At 45.3% G+C, this 14,191-nt stretch overlaps 1 protein-coding gene and 1 pseudogene across 5 annotated transcripts in view; both read left to right on the top strand.

Annotated features, from left to right (window-relative positions):
• The window catches only part of GRIN2B (glutamate ionotropic receptor NMDA type subunit 2B), a 407,609-nt gene that overhangs the window by 353,660 nt on the left and 39,758 nt on the right, over window positions 1-14,191 (top strand). For all 5 annotated transcript variants that reach the window (XM_032347390.1, XM_032347392.1, XM_032347391.1 and 2 more), the window contains 2 exons: window positions 3,007-3,132; window positions 5,629-5,858. In XM_032347390.1, coding sequence (XP_032203281.1) covers window positions 3,007-3,132; window positions 5,629-5,858 — 356 coding nt within the window. The remainder of the gene's footprint in view (window positions 1-3,006; window positions 3,133-5,628; window positions 5,859-14,191) is intronic.
• LOC116594657 lies at window positions 13,256-13,457 on the top strand (annotated as a pseudogene).

The raw sequence follows: 14,191 nt of genomic DNA, 5'->3' as shown, positions 1-14,191 counted from the left end.
CGATGTGCTCCATCCTGGGCCTCAGTTTCCCTCATCCATATAAGAAGCCGTTTCAACCAGCTAATCTCTGAGGGTACTTCCTGCTTTAATAATTTCTAATTCTTGCTATCATTGAAATACCTTTTTAATGATCTTCAAGAATTGAGTTCCACGCTCCCAGAAGAGGTTTTCTGGTTTTACCTAGTTTTTCTGAGCTTTGCCAGATTCAACAGATCCGACATTTGCTTTCACTCAACCCCGTCCTTCCTCGTGCGGTTCTGTACTTCTCTACTCTCCAGCATCAATTTTATGTCAAAAGCTTTAGATGTGATATAAGACCCAGTGAAATAAGGCCAAGATTTCAATTAGATGAGCTCCTCTGTGAGCTCATACCCCATATTTTTTGCAGGGGCCATGAGAGCACGGGGTTGGAAAATAAAATGTCACCTTGAGTACAGGACATTGGGCTAGGAGATAGGAGGTCTGGCTTGGCCATAAACAAGCCGTAAGCCCTTGGACAAGTCACAGACTCCCTGAAGGACAGCAACTTTTTTTTTTTTTTTCATGAGGATATTGAAATAGACCTTGACTGATGTTTCTTGAAGCTCTATCCAGCGGGCAGGGGGCAGGGGGAAGTTTTTAATTAAGGTACTATAAAGTGGAGTTATAGGTCCCATAGAATGTTCCCATAAATTGCTCCAGTTTCTCAGCTCGCCTTCTCACAGTGAGGCAATTCTGGCCCTGCCAATTTTATGTGACGTGTTATTAGATAGCACACACACTATGTGCATCAATCCTCATAGCAGTTTTATGTATTTCATTTGCTTTTTTCCTTTGCAAGGGTAATTGGAACATTAAGAGATACAGACGAAACTACATTCTAATTCTAACCCACCAGTACAGCACTCACCTCAGCTTCTGAACTGGAAGAGCCAGGGATATATCAGCATAGCCCTACAGTGACATAGCAGGGTGTGTGTGTGAGTGTGTGTGTGTGTGTGTGTGTGTGTGTGTGTGTGTGTGTTGAGAAGCAGTTTTTGCAGGGGTCAAAGAAGCCAACATTTATTGAACATCTGAACACCTGTTAGGTGGTGTTCCAGGCATCACTGTACATCCTTTTGTTACATTATCTCATTGATACTCACTGGTAATATTTTTATACCCATAGTATGGCTCAGGAAACAGAATCTTAAACCCATTAAGCAATTTCCCAACGACCTGTCAGTTCACAGCTGGCAGGTCCAGGATTAAGGCCCAGATGTGACTTTCTACAGAGCCTGCATTCCAGTTATCACGGGGGCATTTCGGAGGGCAGCTCCCAAATCAGGCACTGGTGTGATGGGCAGAGACGAGGAAGGGATAGAACACAATGAGGAAGTACAAACTTTGCCCCAGAAGACCTCAGATTATAAACTGGCCCTGCCACTTTCTGAGTATGAACTTGAAAAGGACCTTGACTCCAGGAAAAGAGATATGGTAATACCATAATGAAAGGGCCATTCAAAGGATTATATCAAACATACGGTCAAAGTACTTTCTTAAATCGTAAGAACCAATACAAATGTTTTTGTATTCTGTGGGCAGAAAGTTGCCCTGGGCTCCATGGGGAGAAAAAGGAAGCCTGGAGAGGATGCTTTTACTCCTTGTTCCCTAATCTTAGACAACAGTGAAGTCATGGTAGGATAGCAATCAGCGAGAATCGAGGGGGCAGGGGCTTCCCTGCTCCCCCGGATAGAGGCTTTGAGTTAAACTTGCTGCCCTCGCATCTCGAGCTGCCACTGAAAGCTTTTGCATTTCATGGTGGGTTATGGGCCTTATCAGGGTCCTTTTTAAAATGTTAAGTGACCAGGTTTTTATCATTCCCTTCAAAGTGCAAAAGTAAAGTAGGTTTCATGTAAAGAAAACAGATTCTAATTTCCAGCCAACTTCTCCCCTTTCTCAAATTCATCTTTATTAATGATTTGGGAAATGGAAAAAACAATATGTTAATTCACATAGTTATGAGTTTACAATGTGATGTGACAGCTCAAAAGGCCAGAACTATTTTGAGACACAATTGAGGGAACATCGTACCATGGGAAAGAATAGCAATTGTCCCTTTTTGTAGGCCTTTGGAGAGGTGGCTCTTGGAAGGCACTGTTCAATTTCTAGACACCTCCAAGCCAGAGAGATTGAGATCCATGGAAGGGATTCAGCAGGGATGATTCAAGAAATTAAAGAAACACATGGAGAACATTCTTGCTGTCTTGCCTGGTCTTATCCCATCAACCCTTTCTCTTGGTGTGAGGAACAGCTCGTAGTTTTGTTAATTACAGCCAAGCCATGTTATCTGGTCATGGGCCACTTACCCACTGTTACAGATACTGACTGTCAAGGTGGATGGATTTTTTTCTTGTTTTTTTTTACATTGACTTCTATTCTCTTGCTCTAATGATACCCCATATACACCACATTCAAGTGGATTGAAAGGTAAATGTAAGCTAGAAAGTTTAGGAGAGGTGAGGCAGGGGGCAAACGGTTACTCATTGGGTATGGTGATTACTGAATCCAGTCAAGCCTGAAATGGCGACTCCGTCTGTGGAGAATGAATTGGCACGCCAGGTTTGGAAGCATTGGTGAAAGCTTCTCCAGGCCTCCATCCTCTGGTGTGGCCATCTAGGGGACAGCATCAACCAAGACCCAGTCCCCTCTGATTCAGGTACCCCACTCCAATGCTTCTTGCAGATACACATTTCCCAGCAATAGCAGAAACTGTGTCAAAAATTTCATAGGCAAGAAGCTCTCCTCCTCGTGTGTTTGAAAGAAAATAGACCTTGACCTGCCCATCAGGGCAATGGAGACACTCAGACACAGGCCATCACTCCTCCCCGACCCAGGCCCTGACTCTCGGGAGAGATGCAACACACCTGTGGTTTGTTTCCCCCACACGAAATACGTGTTGCCTGAGCAAATGAGTATGCAGATTAATCAGAATCTGCTTGTTCCCTGTGTTAATTCTGAGCACTGATTTTTTTTTTCCTTCCCCAGAGCCATTCAGTGCTGACGTATGGGTGATGATGTTCGTCATGCTGCTCATCGTCTCAGCCGTGGCTGTCTTTGTCTTCGAGTACTTCAGCCCTGTGGGTTATAACAGGTGCCTCGCTGATGGCAGAGGTAAGGTCGCCTACGACTGTCGCATTTCTGCACCGGTGTCTCTCGTTCTTCATTCCGAGTCTCTCTACTCCTCATTTGGTGTCTGCCTGCTTCCTGACTTCCCCATTTCTGGAAGTGAACCCACAGCCTTCTATGTCAACAGCTTGACAGCTCATTAGAGGTCCCCCCAATTAAGAGATTAGTCTGGATCTGTATGTCCCTTGCTGGCAGAAGCCTCACCCGGTGAGCCCAGTTCTACCCCTGGGGTAAATGAGAGGAAAGCTGGCCGTGTATTCGTGTAGCATAAATGTGTCAGAGGAAACTATTTTGATAACCTTAGGCTGTGAGCAGCCTGTCTGAACAGATGGACTAACTAGGCAGATAAAGCCATATATTAAGACTAAAGAAAATTGGGCTCCCCAAGATAGATGTTGGGTAGCTGTGGCAAAGGAGTTCTCCACCTCTGAGATGCAAGTTCTCCAAACCTGTGACCCTGGCTCATCTACCTCTGCCAGGAAGCATACACATTGTGGGCCAGGGAGTGGGGGTGTGGAAATTAAATGGCCAGCAGATAGCACTTATCGCCTATCCCTACCATTGGGGGCAGTCCAGTTTTCTGGCTCAGTGGGTCCAGAGATACAAGGGCTGCCCCTGTGTTCAAGCCATTTATGAGACTTCACAAAACATTTACTAGATTCCTAAAGGGGGGACTTGGGATCCCCGTAAACAACTCATCCAAAACTTTTTGAGAATCCCACAATTAGGAACTACTACACTTTTTTTCCTGAATCTTCTCCCATCCAGAATGAGCTTTCTTCTGCAATCAGGCCTCTGGGAGGAAAGTCCTTTTTAAGTCCAGCTACACAAAGAATGATCTGTGGGGCACTTAGAAGACAAAGGTGCTTGCACTCCATTTTCTAACATTCTGACTCACTAATTCCGGGTCGGTCTTGGACCACTGCTCTGTGTCAGAGTAGTGGTTTTCTACCTTGGTCACAGTTAGAGTAACCCCCCATCACAGTTTAATAAGAATCTCCGAGGTTGCGGGGCTAGGCAGCAGTGTTGTGTCAGAACTCCCCTAGACCTTCTCACAGTCCAGGCTCTGAATCCCTGCCACACGGGGACATTTCCAGGTGCGGACCTACCTTCTTCTTCGGCTCACGCATTCTGGCCTGGAAGTTTCAATGTCTTCACTATATGGTGTAGTCAGGGGGTTTGTGCCTGTGCTAGAGAGTCTTCCAGAAGCCACGAGCTCCCCCCATCCTGAGGGGTATGATTAGTTACAAGCGAAACATCTGAGAAACCCCTAAGTACATACATACGTTGACAGCATCAAGAATGGAAGTGAGGATGTGCTGTCCCTTCACCTTGAAAAAAATCAAGGAGGCAAAAGATCATCCAGCCACAAAATCCAAAGCCAGGGCTTTCAGTTACTTACTTACCAAGGGGCACCTGTCTTCACGAAGGATTTCAGCATGGGACCGCTTTAAATATCAAGTCTCTGGGGCATTTTACAGTGGAAAGAACTTTGATTTATGAACAACTTTGGAGTTACACATCTGCTCCATGAAGTCAGGTCCCCATGCACAGATGTGTGTGCACAGTTAGATATGAGGCTTGACGTGTGTAGTCACTGATTTACTTGTCAGAGCAGATGCTCTCAAGATCACAGATCGCATTGTAAGACCTGCGCTAATGTGCAGTGAAACTGTGCGCACAGATGTTTGTTTCCGCGGTGGAGGGGCATATAGGCAGACCCAGACATCAGGCGAGATTTTGCCATTGCCAGACATGGAAAGCAGCGAGGCCACAACAAGTCTGGGCAGAAGCCTTGGCACTATGGATGTCAAGGTTGGGTGGAGGAAGGTCAGAGACAGTCTGCCTTTCTGCCCTCCGATGCCGTGGCCAAGCCAGGGGTCTATGACTTCCTCTCTGGATGTCCTGATATTCTCATACACAGGAACTGTCATGATCGGAAACCCAGCTGGGATGCATTGGCCTTGGAGTGGGATCAAGGTTGTCCTGGAAACATTTGGTTCTAAGTGCTAGAAGCTAAAGAAAAATTAAGGATAAAGGACATTCCAAGCCATCTGGCATCCGTGTGAATAAAGTTGTAGCAGGTCCATGATGAAGGTAGAACATTCCACACAATCCTTGTTGACCTTTTTTGAAGTTGATGTCCTTTCTTGGTCGATACAAATAGAAATTTTAGGAACAACAGAAGTGAGGATGCGAGTGTGGCAGTAGTGGGGTTGCTGCCTTTGTCATTCAGTTTTTGTGTGGTCTTGAGGGTCTCGTCTACATTGGGGTAGGAAGCTACCTCCTCCAGGGAGGGGGGTACTCCCAGAAGAGAGGCACAGACTCTCAACTAAAAAATGCCTGCGTCTTAGTCAGAGGGTTTCCGGCTCTGAGCGGGAACTTACCAGCTGCATTTGTCTATGCAGAGCTGGTATCTCTGTTTAACTAGAGCCCGTGACTCTGTCGTAACTTCCTATCCTTGTCTTTTCACCATGACAGAGCCAGGTGGCCCATCTTTTACCATCGGCAAAGCTATTTGGTTACTCTGGGGTCTGGTGTTTAACAACTCCGTACCCGTGCAGAACCCAAAGGGGACCACCTCCAAGATCATGGTGTCGGTGTGGGCCTTCTTTGCTGTCATCTTCCTGGCCAGCTACACTGCCAACTTAGCTGCCTTCATGATCCAGGAGGAGTATGTGGACCAGGTTTCTGGCCTGAGTGACAAAAAGGTAAGAGGACCATTTGAAACCTCCCATCGTTCCCTCAGTCCCATTCTGAGCCATACTTGAAGTTCTCATGTACCTGTTAATTTTCTCCATCTTTAGAACTGGCAGTTCTTTCTTGTGTCTCCTTAAATTGGGACCTGGGAGCAAACATCAGTTTCCCTACTGAAATAATAGTGCTTCGCATTTGCTTTCTGATTTGTGAAAGGTTGGCCCCAGTATGCCCCGGGCTGCAAATAAGGGGCTTGGCGTGCTAGCAGTTTCCTGAGAATGGGGTACCTCCTGCTGAATGTGCTTGGGTGGCCTGTCAGCACAGGGCTGCCCATTTGGGGTGTTATTAGGGGACCGCCCTCTGCACCCACACTGAGGGCTCTGGTCCATTGTGGCCTTCATTTTCCTCCCAGTGGTATTTGACTGTGGGCTCTCTGTTCATCGGCATGCTTGTGTGTTCCTAGGGCTGAGAAGGAGAGTAGTTCACAGTGTTCCCAAAGTAAACTGACTGCTATTTAACTTGATGATTTCCCCGTGTGGTGCTGATGAATAGGTAACCCCCATACCAACTACAGACCTCCCTGGTGAGCTGTGCAGTTGTGAGATGAAGGAAAGTGTCCACTGGTTTGCATATTTCTGGACAAGAAGGTGCCAAACCTGTCCTAAATACCATACTCTCTGGGTCTGCTGGAAGCATCACAGTTCTGTGGGCGATCTGTCTCCTGAAACTGTGATGGTCCAAGAGGAGTGAGAGGAACTACCTCCATGGGGTGTCCAGTCGAACTCATGGATGCCCCACATCATTCTGGAAACTTCCACTCAACAAATTTCCTACCCTTTGTTTCCTTCAGATTTAGAAAATGTGATTTCCCATCCCTGTCCCCAGGTTGAAGCTATGAGGCATGGACAAGTGTGGCTTTAGAACACATAGGTCAGATAATTAATGATTTCTAAGGAGGGGTAGGTCTCCCCCCAAATAAATCTTTAAACCCTTAACAAATGGTTTGAGAAGAGTAAGAAGGAAGAGCTAATCTTTTTGAGGGCCCACATTCTGATTTCTCCATGTAGTCATCTCTACTCGCCAGGAACACTCAACAGCATGTGAGGAAGGTAAACAAGCCTCTAAGGGAATGGAAAAAAAAAAAAAAAACTATGTGTACGTATTTGGATCATTCACTGTGTTTACCCTTTCGTGTTACCTCTCTCTTCAGTTCATCTTCCTTTATTTTCTTCTTCTTTTTTCTTTTAAATAATACCTCCCTTTTTATTTCCTTCTCCCTTATTTTTAGGTTTTTATTTACTTCTCTCTTCTAACGCATGATTTATTATTCATATATTCATATATTCTTGCATTTATTACTTAATTCATTTTAAACATTTCTCTTTGTTCCTTCGTCAACATCTTTTATCATTATGATGCTGGCTCAGAAAAGTTGAATGAGATACCTCCCTTCACCTCCTGTTAACACCAATTGTTGTGCCTGTTTGTCTAGCCTGGGCAGTAGTGGGGTTAAGAACAACTACCTCCTCAGGGCTCTACACTTGAATGTGGCATTGGTGAGGTGGACTGTGACTGTCCTAAAACAGGGATGTGGCAGTAGACGATGTCCTCACACGTGGATTTGTCAGAGGTATGGGAGACCATATCCTGATGACAGGCTCTGCAGAAGTGTGGTGGATCGCATCCCCAGATGCAATATGGCAGGACTATATTGCCATGCCATCCATAATATGGCAGATGTACCGTGGAACACAGTCCTTCTTGGAGTTCTGACTACTAAGTGAGGGATCCACCATATTTATCATTTTGTTTTCTTCAGATATCTCTGAGGGTTACTTAGGACGCTGTATTTATCTCCCCTATACATTCATGAGCCACCGGTTGACAACTCTACAATCTTCTATTTGAGATAAGCCTAAGTAAGATGCAAGGAGATTGTTGTCCCTTTTGTGGTTTCAAAAGGATATCTCGTTCGAGGTAGCTTACACAGAGAGGTTGTGCACCTGTCTGTCCTTCACACCACGTTGGTTATGTTCTGAAAAGTTAGATCCCATCTGTTCTTTGCTTAGAGAACTTCAGCAGCTCCATTGCATAGAGAATAAAGACGTTTTTCCTGATGTGCCTCTGAGGGCCTTCACGTGTGATTCCCACTGAGTGTGGTCGGCCAGGGCTTACGCTTTTGCTGACTACATCCCAGGCTTCTTGACTTCTTGTCCTTCCGGGCCATGCCTCTTTGTCTGTGATCTGCCTGGGATATTCTTCTCCTGACTTCTTCACTCACCAAACTCCTGTGGAACTCTCAAGGCTCAGAGTAGAGGTCACTTCATTTGTGGAGCCTTCCTTGGCTCACTCTGGACAGTGAGTCATTTCTCCTGTGACCCGGCAGTCTTTCATCCCTTCATTAATAACACCTGTCTTCCACATTATTCTGTCATAATCTGGACACCTGGACCTGACTGGATCTCCCCTGTCTGACCATGAGCTCCACTGGACCATGATCATAATCTGGTTATCCTGTTTGTTTTTTTTAAAGTCTGTGGGGGGAGGGGGCACCTGGGTGGCTCAGATGGTTAATCTTCAGCTTAGGTCCTGATCCCAGTGTCCTGGGATCAAGCCCCATATCTGGCTCCCAGCTCAGCAGGGAGCCTGCTTCTCCCTCTGCCTCTGCCTCTCTCCCCTGCTCAGGCTCTCTTTCTGTCTATCTCCCTCTCAAATGAATAAATAAAATATTTTTTTAAAAAGAGCCTGTGGGGTGAGGGCTAGGCATTAGAGCCTATAGCCTATTATAGGCAAAGAAAGCAACAGGAGAGCAAGAACCCTTTAACAGCTGCCTAATTTGAAAATACTTGAAAATGGTTATCAGATACATTTTAGAACTTTACAGATGACAAAATCGTAAAGCGTAAGCATCCTACCAGACAGTGTCAACATAATTTACATAATTATAGCAAACATTTAAGTAACTAATGACATATAACGCACATCAGTGTCAGGAATGCTAATACAAATCAGAAAGAGGGTTTTCTGAAAGTGCACTTAAAATGTCAAAATCGATACTAGTTTCCCTTCGCGACACCTTAAGAAAACAAAGTCTTGGGCTGACTCTGCATGACAGCAAGTGTATTCTGTGAATTTAGAAAAAGAAAAGGTAAAGAATGAAGTCGTCAAGACAGGAACATTGAGAATAGAAATGAGGTGATTTTGAAGACTCTTTTTTTCAATGGAATTATATTTTCATCAAGGAAAGTAACATTTAAAATGGAAAAGAGTTCTTAAACTTGTTTTGACTATCACGGATGGCTTATCTTCCATACAACTGAGATCGAGTGGTAGATATCTTGGAGTGATGATGGGAAGGTATTTATAGCCATTAAATTTATATATCTTTAGGAAATTGTCTTCAACTTGATGGCAGAAAAGTGTTTTCCAGATCTCATTTGTGAAGGTACAGAATCAGAACGTTCAGAGTTAAATTTCCGTGAAAACCTATTTTGGGGCTCCCTTTTACTGGACGGCTTCCATCTTGCAGTAGCACATTACATCAGTGAGTTGGGAATTATTCCACTACATGCTGTAACTAAATATGGGTGCACGTTCTAACATTTAGCAGCCCTACTGTACAGTCCATCAGTTCCCCCAGTGGGAACAGAGTGTAAGGAAGCTGGTGACATCTTTCTGCTCCTAACAGAGAGTGCCCCATGCTCATGTCCCTGTGTCTCCCCTACCCAGATGGATTTCTCAGTTTGTAGTCTGCCAACCATAGAAAGGAGGGGAAAGAGCTTGGCCACCAGGTGAAGGAAGGTGAAGGAAGGTAATGTGGAAGACAGGTGTTATTAATGAAGGGATGAAAGACTGCCGGGTCACAGGAGAAGGTCTTGCTGGGCCCTACTATGTATGTCATGCACATTACATCTATTTTATATGTGTCCTCTGCTTATAGGTATGACTATTCCCATTTTACAAATGAAGACCCCGAGAGTCTGGGAAGTTTCCGGACTTCCCTAAAGTCCCACAGTCTCAAGTGACAGAGCTAAAGGTTTGTGTCCCTGTGTGTTTGGCTCTTAGACCACTTCATCAGGACATCTCCCTTGTAACTCATCCCAGACAAAGTTATGATGTCAGGAAGTATTGGTATCGACGCCCCTGCTCCCACTTTTCAGGGAGTTATTGAATCTCTCATTTAATGATTTCTCTGTCAGTTTCACTTAACCCTGAGGTCGCCATACACTACCCCTACCAGGACTACCATTGCTACGGATAAAGATAATAACAATCCTGACTATTATTAATATAACTTCAACAATGACAGCTCTGCTCACGTTTTTTCAGTTTGTACAAGCCGGGCATAAGGCCAGCTGAATTACACAGACAATCTTATGTAATGGTGCTATGAATGTTTCATTTGTTGATGAGGAAACTGAACCTGGGAAGGGTTAAGTCATTTTCCTTCTGATGTGCTTGCTGCCTCCAGCCCCTAAGCCCTGTGCCATCCTGTTCAGATCACAGGGCTTGGTTTCCATTCATCTTCTTTCTTCCTATCCTCCCATCTTCCTTGTCAAAGCATAGCAAGTTAGATCCTTTTCCTCTCCCAAAAAGCAGGTATCTGATGAACTGATAGTATTTTAACATTTTCTTTTTCTTTAAAAAAAAAAAAAAAAGATTTTATTTATTTGAGAGAGAGCATGAGCAGGGTAAAGGGGCAGAGGAAGAAGTAGACTCCCTGCTGAGCAAGGACACCCCCCCTCCCCCGCCGGTGCAGGGCTTGATCTTGGGACTCTGGGATCAGGACCTGAGCAGAAGGCAGTTGCCTAACCGACTGAGTCACCCAGGTGTCCCTCATTTGCACTTTCTTTAAGAAGTTTTTCAGAGGCATTCCTTTAAAAAGAGAAGGGCGGTGATTTCTAGTACTTGTACAGGCTGATGGTCCACACATTGACTTTAACCTGAGCCTATTGTGACCCTGAGCTTTAAGCCACTGTTGGATGATGGTGGGAGAGGGGCGGCAGCAGGGGAGAGAAAGAGAGGTTCTGGAGTCATGGGGTAAAGGAAGCAGAGGCTGATGTCTGACCGTTGGGTTCCCCAGGTGTTTGGCATCCTCTTGCTTCACACATCCCTCTCCCTGTGTCCTACACAACCACAGTTTATTTTGTGGTTCTTTTCCTCAAGGAACTGTAGGAATTTTTATTAACTTTAAAACGTCTGAACAGTACCTGTCTAATTAATGAGGGCAACCCCCTTTGCCTGTACATTGAAGGTACTATCAGGACAGCCTTCTAACAGCTAAATGAGGACTCATGGCTTTTCTAGATATTGATTATTCTATGTGAAGTCCCATAGCATCTTGAAGTCCCCTTATATGCATCCTTCTGGAATAGAGACCTTGTAGGACTTTTAAATCAACATGCGAACAAGTCCGTATGCATTCTGGAAGAGAACCAGCCTGGTGAGAAGCCTATACACACCATAGTACACTGATATGTAATGAATGGATGGCATTTGAGCACGGGAGGAAATGGGTCCTGTTCTTTCCCTCGTACAGAGCTGTCTTCCTTGCCCTATTCATTTTAGGCAGAAAGCCAGTGAGAGACAGCTGACCTCAAAATTGATCTGCCACGCCTTGGTCCTGGCTCAGACCTTCTTGGTCAGATCATGGAATACTGAGCCAAAAATAGCTTACTAGGGAAAGTGGCAGGCATGACTAATGAGCCAGGGAGCTAGAAATGGGCGCCTGGACTGGACCTTCAGGTAGTTGAGCAAACTAGGGTGTGATTTCTTACGTGGGAGTCCTGTGGAGCTGTCAAGCAACCAGTCTTCTTGTAGCAGCTGGTCGAGAGCAATTCTGGAGGATGTGATAAGAAAAGAAAACTCCCCCAAGCCTGGGAGGACGCAGGGCACAGGGCACACGTGCGGAGGGGAAGGGACACCTGCACCTTATGTCTGTCAATTACCAGAACCAATCTGACATTGCACGTGGGCCACTACCTCAAGCACGGAGTCCTCCCTCATTCCTTGCAGGCTGGCCTACATCCAGGGGCCCCCAGAGCAATGACTAGAGCTTGCCCAGCCCCAGTGGCATTGCTCAGGGTCGACTCTCACCACTTTGTTAGTGTTATTTGAGAATGGGACTACTTTTGCCCACTTCTGATTCCTGAGTTCATTTTTGACTAGCCTGGACACCTTGACCGAGGCATCTAGTGGGGCTTTGCAGTGGTCACCCTCCCAGTCCCAGGATGCAGATATCTTGGCACTGGCTACTGGGCTCCCAAGGGGGCGCCCAGAGTCTCCTTTCTCTCTTCTGTGTACCCATGCACAGCATCAGGCTTCATTGTGTCGCTCTGTCCTTGAGTGACCCTTCCTGACATTCCATAGCTCCCTACACAGGATTCCTCACCCCTGACCTCTTCTGTACTGTTGGGGTTTATCATAAGTTGAATGGACCCCCCCCCCCCCAAAAAAAAGATACGTTCATGTCCTAACCCCTGGATCCTGTGAGTGTTACCTTTATTTGGGAAAAAAGGTCTTTGCAGATGTGATTAAGTTAAGGATCTCAAGATAAGGTCATCCTGGACTACCCAGGTTGATGCTATATCCAATGACAAGTGTCCTTATAAGAGAAAGGCAGAGATTTGACTCAGAAAAGATCAGGAGAAGGCAGAAGCAGAGATTAGAATTGTTGCAGCCACAAGAACCATCTGGAAGCTGGAAGAGGCAAGGAACAGACTGTCTCCTAGAGCCTCTGGAGGGAACACAGCACTGGAGGGAACACAGCACTGGCACTTGGATTTCGGACCTCTGGCCTCCAGAACTGTGTGAAAATAACTTAGGGTTGTTTGAAGCCACCATGTCCTTGGTAGTTGGCTATGGCAGCCCCCAGAAACAGATATGGGCCTTTGCGACTCTCCTCTGACCTGCTCTCTGAGTTCTCCGCAGATGTTAGACTTCGGGGTTTCTCCTACTCATCTCACCACATCCTTCCAAAGTGGCTGTTTCTTACAGCAGGATCCAGTCCAGCCCCTCTTCTCACGAATCTCCTTCACTTCGAAGAATTGATCGCCATTACACTGAAGATTTGCAGACGTGTTTTCCACACCACAGAAGTCTTCTGCACGCTGCTGAATTTTTAGGGAAATAGTCAAAAACCCAAGTGTCCTTGAGGGCTCCCGTTCGCGCTGCGCTTGGGGCCGACACGTGTGCACTTCTCATGCAACCTTCTCCTAGACCTTTTCATAGTAATGTCATTGTCAAAGGAGATTGAGGACAGGTTTTTGTGCGCTTCATCATTTCCACAACTCTTTTCTGTGGACAGTATTATTAAGGCACCCCTCTCATATTCCGGATTGTGTTGCATTGTTCAAATCCCAGACCTGGAAGGGACTTTATGTGCTCCTAAGGCACTGGGACATCTTTCTCAATCGCTTCTCGGCCTTTTGGCTAAGATCAAGTGTAGTATCTGTTCTTATCAGTTTAATAAAGGTGAACAGATGTCCTCTCTTTGTGTGGATGAACCCATCTTCCTTGTTATATTATTTGTGACACAGGAGTGCACGCTCATATATATATATATGTGTGTTCATATGTGTTTATGTATACATACATGTATGCGCACACCTATGTGCATGTGCTCATGCATGTACATGTGTGTATGCATACACATACGTGCACACATGTGTATACATACACATAAGTACACACACAGTTGTCCTTTAAATAGCGTGGGGGTAGGGGTGCCAGTCCCCTGCACAGCAAAAAAATCTGAGTAAGTTTTGACTCCCCAGAAACTGAACTGCTAATAACCTACTGTTGACTGGAAGCCTTACTGATTACATAAATAGTCAATTAATACATATTTTGTATATTTATAGGTATTATTAACTGCATTCTTATAATAAAGCTAGAGGAAAAAATTAAGAAAATCATAAGGAAGGTGGGAGCACCTGGGTGGCTCAGTGGGCTGAACTTCTGGCCCTTGACTTTGGCTTAGGTCATGACCTCAGGGTCCTGGGATCAAGCTTCACATCAGACTCCAAGCTCAGCGGGAAGTGTGCTTGAGAATTTCTCTTCCTCCCCCTGTTCTCCTACCCCCTCCACTCAAGCTCGCTCACTCTTTCTCAATCTCTCTCTCTCTCAAAAAAAAAAAAAGGGAAAAGAAAAAAAATCATAAGAGAAAATGCATTTATAATATGGATCAAAAAAATCCTCATTTAAGTGGACCTGGGCAGTTCAAACCTGTATTGTTCAAAGGTCAACTGTGTATCCATCCTCTAAGAATACATACAAACAACAAGATAACGATCTGGATAGCTAGGAACTTGACACAGAGCTACGTTAGGAACACAGTTTCACCTGT

This window comes from Mustela erminea, chromosome 6 (genome assembly GCF_009829155.1).
Source record: "Mustela erminea isolate mMusErm1 chromosome 6, mMusErm1.Pri, whole genome shotgun sequence".
Taxonomy (NCBI): domain Eukaryota; kingdom Metazoa; phylum Chordata; class Mammalia; order Carnivora; family Mustelidae; genus Mustela; species Mustela erminea.
This window is presented reverse-complemented; position numbering and strand designations above follow the sequence as displayed.